At 43.8% G+C, this 10595-nt stretch overlaps 1 protein-coding gene across 2 annotated transcripts in view; it reads right to left on the bottom strand.

The window, feature by feature from the left end:
- LOC110528133 (FYVE, RhoGEF and PH domain-containing protein 5) overlaps nt 1-10595 on the bottom strand; it is a 44728-nt gene that overhangs the window by 12631 nt on the left and 21502 nt on the right. For both annotated transcript variants that reach the window (XM_021609954.3, XM_021609955.3), the window contains exons 8-11: nt 2796-2883; nt 2423-2473; nt 1715-1773; nt 1446-1517 (exon numbers count right to left, since the gene is read on the bottom strand). In XM_021609954.3, coding sequence (XP_021465629.3) covers nt 1446-1517; nt 1715-1773; nt 2423-2473; nt 2796-2883 — 270 coding nt within the window. The remainder of the gene's footprint in view (nt 1-1445; nt 1518-1714; nt 1774-2422; nt 2474-2795; nt 2884-10595) is intronic.

Raw genomic sequence — 10595 nt, 5'->3', positions numbered from 1 at the left:
GATTTTCTATGGGGTTGAGATCTGGAGACTGGCTGGGCCAGTCCAGGACCTTGAAATGCTTCTTACGAAGCCACTCCTTTGTTGCCCGGGCGGTGTGTTTGGGATCATTGTCATGCTGAAAGACCCAGCCACGTTTCATCTTCAATGCCCTTGCTGATGGAAGGAGGTTTTCACTCAAAATCTCACGATACATGGCCCCATTCATTCTTTCTTTTATACGGATCAGTCATCCTGGTCCCTTTGCAGAAAAACAGCCCCAAAGCATGATGTTTCCACCCCCATGCTTCACAGTAGGTATGGTGTTCTTTGGATGCAACTCAGCATTCTTTGTCCTCCAAAAACGACGAGTTGAGTTTTTACCAAAAAGTTATATTTTGGTTTCATCTGACCATATGACATTCTCCCAATCTTCTTCTGGATCATCCAAATGCTCTCTAGCAAACTTCAGACGGGCCTGGACATGTACTGGCTTAAGCATGGGGACATGGGGTCCCTGGCGACGTAGTGTGTTACTGATGGTAGGCTTTGTTACTTTGGTCCCAGCTCTCTGCAGGTTATTCGCTAGGTCCCCCCGTGTGGTTCTGGGATTTTTGCTCACCGTTCTTGTGATCATTTTGATCCCACGGGGTGAGATCTTGCGTGGAGCCCCAGATCGAGGGAGATTATCAGTGGTCTTATATGTCTTCCATTTTCTAATAATTGCTCCCACAGTTGATTTCTTCAAACCAAGCTGCTTACCTATTGCATATTCAGTCTTCCCAGCCTGGTGCAGGTCTACAATTTTGTTTCTGGTGTCCTTTGACAGCTCTTTGGTCTTGGCCATAGTGGAGTTTGGAGTGTGACTGTTTGAGGTTGTGGACAGGTGTCTTTTATACTGATAACAAGTTCAAACAGGTGCCATTAATACAGGTAACAGGTGGAGGACAGAGGAGCCTCTTAAAGAAGAAGTTACAGGTCTGTGAGAACCAGAAATCTTGCTTGTTTGTAGGTGACCAAATACTTATTTTCCACCATAATTTGCAAATAAATTCATAAAAAATCCTACAATGTGATTTTCTGGATTTTTTTTTCTCATTTGGTCTGTCATAGTTGAAGTGTATGATGTAAATTACAGGCCTCTCTCATCTTTTTAAGTTGGAGAACTTGCACAATTGGTGGCTGACTAAATACTTTTTTGCCCCACTGTAGTAGATGAAATGGCAATTAAGGACAGTGTGCCACATGAGAAGCAAGAGGGTTGGAGAGAGGGCTTTAAAGAGTGTGTCTGCTCTTCTCCACCCAGACACAGAGAGAGGGCCAGGGGATTCCCAGCTGACTGGTTATATAAAGGTCGACACGGGCGGGATGGAGAGGTAGAGGTTGGAGGGGGGAGAGGGTGTACCATTGCCTGGGGCCCTGGGCAGAAACAATGGTGTTATCAGGCAGGCAGACAGGACGGAGCTTACCCTGCCAGGCTGGAGCAGATCCCTCTGGCCTCCAACACTGTACTCTATGTTGACAAGACGTAGCAGGTTCTCCTGAGAAAGTGAGAAAGAGAGGGGAGGGAGAGACATGCCATGTTCAGCAATAACTACCAAATAACAACACTACATGTGTGCACTCTCTCTTACAAGCACTCTCACACACACAAAACAAACATACACGCAACAAACACAAACACACACACACATAACAAACACACACTATGTTGAAAGACACTCTTCTTGAAACTCACCCCATGTTTCAAACTGTCATTGGCTTGATCTGCAATGTCTGAGACTACCACCAGAGCAGCTGAGAGAGGAGACAGTGACAAGACGCAAGCAACGAGTTGTCGTTAACGCAAAATGAAACACATCAGACACACAGAGAACCAGAGAGGGACATGTTCACCAGAGACTATTCTCATATTTCATGAGGTGTTCATTCCAGCCTTGTCCCCCATACACATAGATAACATCCCTACAATTTTCCTCCTCTCTCTCTCTCTCTCTCTCTCTCTCACACACACACACACACACACACACACACACACACACACACACACACACACACACACACACACACACACACACACACACACACACACACACACACACACACACACACACACACACACACACACACACACACACACACACACACCCCATCTGGGCTGGAAGTGGCTTTTCTAGTGGCTAGAGATAGCACAGTGGTTAACCCACTCATGAATTGCACATACAGCACACAGAGACAAGAGAGCCAAAATGGTTACCTAGTTATTTACACACCAACACAAATACACAGAAAAACAGACAAATGGCTCCCTAGTAAGGTAAGAATGCCAAATAAATCCCTTATAAACACATAGAAACAGAACTGACATGGCCCTCTTGTGAATAACACAATGCAGAGTAAATAGGTGCTATACATGGCTAGGGCTTACAACAGAGCCCCACTGTACCTTGTGTGTCTTCGTATTCTTTGGAGTCTGGGGAGAGGTTGTTGAGGTAATCTGGAGCAGGAGGAAAACAAGCAGCAGCAATTAAGAAAAGACTCAAACAAAGTGAAAGACACATGACCATTAATAAAACCCCGGTACAATCAGACATAATGAGATCATTTTCATCTGAAGACTGTCTGATGTATAAATGTGTACGTTATGACATACTTTTACACACACACACACCCACACACCCACCCACACACACACACACACACACACACCCACACACACCCACCCACCCACCCACCCACCCACCCACACACACACACACACACACACACACACACACACACACACACACACACACACACACACACACGCAAACACTTACCGGTGAGGAGCATGCGGTATTGAGCCACACGTACGATGACCTGCAGAAGCTGGTGTTTCAGAGAGACATTGTCCCCTGCTGGACTCTGCTGCTGGGACAGACAGACACACACTCAGTCCTGGGCCTCACCTACACCCATGTTACTGATACACATCACACAAAACTATTTCCTATGTCCATATCATCCCGAAATGTCTTAAGAGAAACATTGACCAAATTAGCTTTTGCACTGACAGACGAAGTAGAGACAGAGAAAAGAAAGAGAGAAAAAGAGATGGTGGGAAGAGATATTTCAGCAGAATCCCAAGTCACTTATGTGGCGAGCCAGGACCAATAACTCAACAGAGTGCTGGTCAGCATTCACAGTCCCCTGCGCAAACATCCCCATACACTTGTACTCTTACACACACAAACAAGCATGTACACACACACACACACAAACACATGCACACCCTCATACTACCCACACAAACAGAATGGATCGCAAATCAAGTCCTGGCAGAGAAATATGTTGATTTGATAAGGGAGAGCTAGCCAGCAGCAATGCAACCAATCACACACACACACGAGTGGCGAGCGATACACCAAATGTCAGTTATTTTTCATTTTTTAAACAACTAATTGACTGACGTCGGTTCATTATTTGAATTCCATTTTGTACGTTTTTTTCGGTGAGCTCAATGCACAGTTTCTCTAGAGAGAAATCAGATCAAGCTCGAACTGTGCGATGTAGTACAGAATAACATGGAAATGAACTACCATGGCCATAAAACACTGTGCGTCTACTTGTCCAGTCGTTGTGGGACACACATGGAGAGAAGAGACAGAATAAAGCACGATGGAGAGGGATACAGAACAGTTGCTTCGTGAGGGATCTCTACCTGAAAATACATGACCTAAGTGATTGATAGTTGGTATTCAGCAGTCATAAAGTATGCCTTATTTACTTTGAAGAACTACTAAAATAGTGATTTTGTCAGACAGCTTTAAGCAGCAGCTCTATAGAGATGAGATGATGACTTGGGATGAAATAATAAAGTCATCAAATAAACAAATGTAATAACAACTGAAATATTTTATTAATGTGACGTAATGTGAATAAATGATGGTTAATAAGTAATAAGCAGTAATGAGCCGTCACTACCATCACGGTACTTGTATTAATAGTTTTATTCTGTGTTACAGCATTCAACCCACATAATGCATAGTGCATTTAATGCCTAAATATAATCTAAATCTAAATTGAAAAACTGTGATTATTTTTTAATAAATGAACCGAAACCAAACTGACCTCAAAAAGCACTGATTGCTCAGCACTAACACATACACAGAACACACAAGACGTGGATGTCGATTATGGCAGCCCTCCGCACCTCTCTGATTCAGAGGGGTTGGGTTAAATGCGGAAGATATTTGAGTTGAATGCATTCAGTTGTACAACTGACTAGATATCCCCCTTTCCCTTTCCACACACACACAGTTGTAGCATACTGTACAGTAACACCAACCATTTCAACTTCATCTGTTTCAGTTCACACAGGAGATTCATCATGGTGTCTGTACATGATACACACAGGAGATTCATCATGGTGACTGTACATGATACACACAGGAGCTTCATCATGGTGACTGTACATGATACACACAGGAGCTTCATCATGGTGACTGTACATGATACACACAGGAGCTTCATCATGGTGTATGTACATGATACACACAGGAGCTTCATCATGGTGAATGTACATGATACACACAGGAGCTTCATCATGGTGACTGTACATGATACACACAGGAGATTCATCATGGTGACTGTACATGATACACACAGGAGCTTCATCATGGTGACTGTACATGATACACACAGGAGCTTCATCATGGTGACTGTACATGATACACACAGGAGCTTCATCATGGTGACTGTACATGATACACACAGGAGCTTCATCATGGTGACTGTACATGATACACACAGGAGATTCATCATGGTGACTGTACACGATACACACAGGAGATTCATCATGGTGACTGTACATGATACACACAGGAGCTTCATCATGGTGACTGTACGTGAAACACACATGAGCTTCTGATGGGAGATCCGTTAAAGGGAATGGGCAGAGAGAGGTGGAGGAGGGCTCTTTCTCTCATCCCAGATTCATTCAACACTCATCCTCTATAAGGCTGGAGTATCAACTTCTGAAGGTGGCATAAGCATCAATAGGACTCTTATTCTACACAGCCTGAAGATCAATACACTCCTATACCCAGAATGCACCATGCTCCATTTTTAGCTACAGTATGGATGTCAATGAAGACACTAGAAGTACACTACAATCAACTCCTTATAATGTACTGCAAGGGAATGCCGTCAATGCATGCAATATAAACTGGAGCATGCAGATATCCAGAGTCTTTTGCACTTATCCAATATGCACGGTAGCTCACACACTCATGGATAGCTCATGGTTGCTTACGATCTGAATGATTTTGACAGAAACCAGACCCCTTCAATACTTCCCCTTTGCTGTGGTTTCTACAATCATGTTCAACTCTGTGGTTACAGTGGTGCTACTGAAGAAGAGGACTACAGACCAACACCTCAACCATTCAAAGCCTGGCAATTACAATACATGTTGATGTGGTTAATAAAACAGACTCCTTTCGGTCGTTCTGCTTTGTGAATGGAGTTATCTTGCTCAATGGATCTTGCTTAATGTATGTATGAAGATCTTTACTTTGTCCATACTAAAAGCCAAACAAAGCAAATGAGATAGGAACTGTGTTCATTGACATTCAGACATTTACAACATGTTAATGATGAGGCAACACTTCATCTAATCTTATAGGATGATGACTTGAAGAAACAGGTTTTCTTCATCAAAAGGAAAAACAGAATAAGATCTTATACGTGTAATACATTTGATTTCAAAATATGCCTTTGTACAGTATTAACATTATCTGTCCACTTCTTGATCTTGTGACTTATGGCTGACACTCAAACGAGCTGCCTGTGAAAACCAGAAGCTGATTTAAAGCTGAAACCCAGCTGGATAGACAGTAGTTAGATCACCAGGCCAGTCTGTTCTCATACCCTGCTCCTGTACTGACCCTCAGACTAAGCCTGACAGCATCACATGGACTAAACTCTAGGATGGAAAGAGACCTGAGATGTCATTAACCCAGAGTGATGATCTCTACAGAGACAAAGTGGAGATGTTTGATACTGAGAACTCTCCTGGAAACCTCTGTCCTCCTCTCAGAGCTCACTGAGAAGGATCAGGGAGATTACAGGTGTATAATGAATATTATAAACTGGGTGGATTGAGCACTGAATGCTGATTGACTGACAGCCATGGTACATCAGACCATATAACACGGGTTTGAAAAAACACATTTTTTTACTGCTCTAATTCCGTTGTTTAACAGTTTATAATAGCAATAAGACACCTCAGGGGTTTGTGGTATATGGCCAATATAAGAACAGCCCGTAACCGTGGTATATTGGACATATACCACACCCCCTCGGGCCTAGTTGCTTAAATAGAGAATACAGAGACATCACTCTTTATGTTAAAGGTAAGACACCTGATTCTGATCTAGCCTTTTCATTTATTTGTATGTATATTTCATTTCATTTTAAATAATCAATTTTACACCAAATCCATTAGAAAGTCAAGACATCATGACTACGAAACGCTTCTGCAAAGGATGTCAATTGTCACTAAAATTCAGGGTCTCTATCTGACTCCCTGACCAGAGCCATTATCATACATCTCTGTGCCAGATCTGGCAGTAACATAGAGTATAGCCTACTAGACCAAACAAAATGTCTTCATTAACACTCATGACAACGATTATCATTTGAAAGGCATTGAAATATCTTGCCTCTAGAAAGTGGCCAGTCATACCTGTTGTAACAGTGCCTCTATATAAGTGCTTCTGACGTGGAAAATAAACATTTATCATCTCCTCTCACATTATAGACCAACCCATTCAACCACCATATCTTCCAACACCCAACCAACAACAACCACTACCCAACAAACAAAAATCACCACCAAACCAACAACAACCACTACCCAACCAACATCCACTACCCAACCAACAACAATCACCACTCAACCAACAACCACTACCCAACCAGCAACAACCACTACCCAACCAAAAACAACCCCTACCCAACCAACAACAACCACTACCCAACCAACAACAACCACTACCTAACCAAAAACCACTACCCAACCAACAACAATCACCACTCAACAAACAACCACTACCCAACCAGCAACAACCACTACCCAACCAAAAACAACCCCTACCCAACCAACAACAACCACTACCCAACCAACAACCACCAAATTTAACAACACCCAACCAACAACAACCACTAACCAACCAACAACAACACCTACCCAACCAACAACAACCTCTACCAACCAACAACAATCATCACCCACCCACCCATCCAACCAACAACAACCAACCAACAACAACCAACATAACCAACAATAACCACCTAACCAACAACTACCACCCAACCAACAACAACCACCTAACCACCAACAACCAACAACAACCACCTAACCAACAACCACTACCCAACAAACAACAACCACCTAACTAACAACCACCACCCAACCAACAACAACCACCGAACCAACAACAACCACCGAACCACCATATCTAACAACATCCAACCAACAACAACCATTACCCAACCAAAAACCACCCAACCAACAACAACCACTACCCAACCAACAACAACCTCTACCCAACCAACAACAACCAACCAACAACAACCAACATAACCAACATCAACCACCCACCCAACCAACAACCACCCAACCAACAACAACCACCTAACCAACAACCATCACCCAACCAACAACAACCACCCAACCAACAACAACCACCCAACCAACAACAACCGCCTAATCAACAAAAACCACCCAACCACAACAACCACTACCCAACCAACATCAATCACCACTGAACCAACAACCACTACCCAACCAAAAACAACCCCTACCCAACCAACAACAACCACTACCCAACCAACAACAACCACTACCTAACCAAAAACCACTACCCAACCAACAACAATCACCACTCAACCAACAACCACTACCCAACCAGCAACAACCACTACCCAACCAAAAACAACCCCTACCCAACCAACAACAACCACTACCCAACCAACAACCACCAAACCACCATATTTAACAACACCCAACCAACAACAACCACTAACCAACCAACAACAACACCTACCCAACCAACAACAACCTCTACCCAACCAACAACAATCATCACCCACCCACCCACCCAACCAACAACAACCAACAACAACCAACATAACCAACAATAACCACCTAACCAACAACTACCACCCAACCAACAAGAACCACCTAACCACCAACAACCAACAACAACCACCTAACCAACAACCACTACCCAACAAACAACAACCACCTAACTAACAACCACCACCCAACCAACAACAACCACCGAACCAACAACAACCACCGAACCACCATATCTAACAACATCCAACCAACAACAACCACTACCCAACCAAAAACCACCCAACCAACAACAACCACTACCCAACCAACAACAACCTCTACCCAACCAACAACAACCAACCAACAACAACCAACATAACCAACATCAACCACCCACCCAACCAACAACAACCACCCAACCAACAACAACCACCTAACCAACAACCATCACCCAACCAACAACAACCACCCAACCAACAACCACCACCCAACCAACAACAACCACCCAACCAACAACAACCGCCTAATCAACAAAAACCACCCAACCACAACAACCACTACCCAACCAACATCAATCACCACTGAACCAACAACCACTAAACCAACCAACAACAACCACTACCAAACCAACAACAACCACTACCAAACCAACAACAACCACTACACAACCAACAACCACCCAACCTCCATATCTACCAACACCCAACCAACAACAACCACTACCCAACCAACAACCACCACCCAACCAACAACAACCACCCACCCAACCAACAACAACCACCCAACCAACAACCACCACCCAACCAACAACAACCACCAAACCAACAACAACCGCCCCACCAACAACAATAACCATCCAACAACAACCACCCAACCAACAACAACCGCGTAATCAACAAAAAACACCTAACCAAAAACAACCACCTAACCAACAACAATCACCTAACCAACAACAACCACCCAACCAACAACAACCACCCAACCAACAACCACTACCCAACCAACAACCACTACCCAACCAACAACAACCACCCAACCAACAACCACCACCCAACCAACAACAACCACTACCCAACAAACAACAACCACTACCCAACCAAAAACAACCACTACCCAACCAACAACCACCCTACCACCATATCAACCAACAACAACCACTAACCAACCAACAACAACCACTACCCAACCAACAACAACCAACCAACAACAACCAACATAACCAACAACAACCACCCAACCAACAACAACCACCTAACCAACAACCATCACCCAACCAACAACAACCACCCAACCAACAACCACCACCCAACCAACAACAACCACCCAACCAACAACAACCGCCTAATCAACAAAAAACACCCAACCACAACAACCACTACCCAACCAACATCAATCACCACTGAACCAACAACCACTAAACCAACCAACAACAACCACTACCAAACCAACAACAACCACTACCAAACCAACAACAACCACTACACAACCAACAACCACCCAACCTCCATATCTACCAACACCCAACCAACAACAACCACTACCCAACCAACAACCACCACCCAACCAACAACAACCACCCACCCAACCAACAACAACCACCCAACCAACAACCACCACCCAACCAACAACAACCACCCAACCAACAACCACCACCCAACCAACAACAACCACCCAACCAACAACAACCGCCTAATCAACAAAAACCACCCAACCATAACAACCACTACCCAACCAACATCAATCACCACTGAACCAACAACCACTAAACCAACCAACAACAACCACTACCAAACCAACAACAACCACTACCAAACCAACAACAACCACTACACAACCAACAACCACCCAACCTCCATATCTACCAACACCCAACCAACAACAACCACTACCCAACCAACAACCACCACCCAACCAACAACAACCACCCACCCAACCAACAACAACCACCCAACCAACAACCACCACCCAACCAACAACAACCACCAAACCAACAACAACCGCCCCACCAACAACAATAACCACCCAACAACAACCACCCAACCAACAACAACCGCGTAATCAACAAAAAACACCTAACCAAAAACAACCACCTAACCAACAACAATCACCTAACCAACAACAACCACCCAACCAACAACAACCACCCAACCAACAACCACTACCCAACCAACAACCACTACCCAACCAACAACCACTACCCAACCAACAACAACCACCCAACCAACAACCACTACCCAACCAACAACCACCCTACCACCATATCAACCAACAACAACCACTAACCAACCAACAACAACCACTACCCAACCAACAACAACCAACCAACAACAACCAACATAACCAACAATAACCACCATATCAACCAACACCCAACCAACAATATCAGGTAACTTTTAAGTTTATGCCTACATTTAGCATATTTAGTTTTATGTTTTATTTTTTTTGTTCTATGATATTGTATATCAGGTTTTATCTATCTTTAGTTTGGTAGTTTTAGGTCTATTTCTGATATGTG

The sequence above is a fragment of the Oncorhynchus mykiss genome, chromosome 7, assembly GCF_057628025.1.
Source record: "Oncorhynchus mykiss isolate SJ-2025 chromosome 7, ASM5762802v1, whole genome shotgun sequence".
NCBI lineage: Eukaryota > Metazoa > Chordata > Actinopteri > Salmoniformes > Salmonidae > Oncorhynchus > Oncorhynchus mykiss.
Note: the sequence above shows the minus strand (reverse complement) of the source record. Positions and strands in the feature narration are given on the sequence as shown.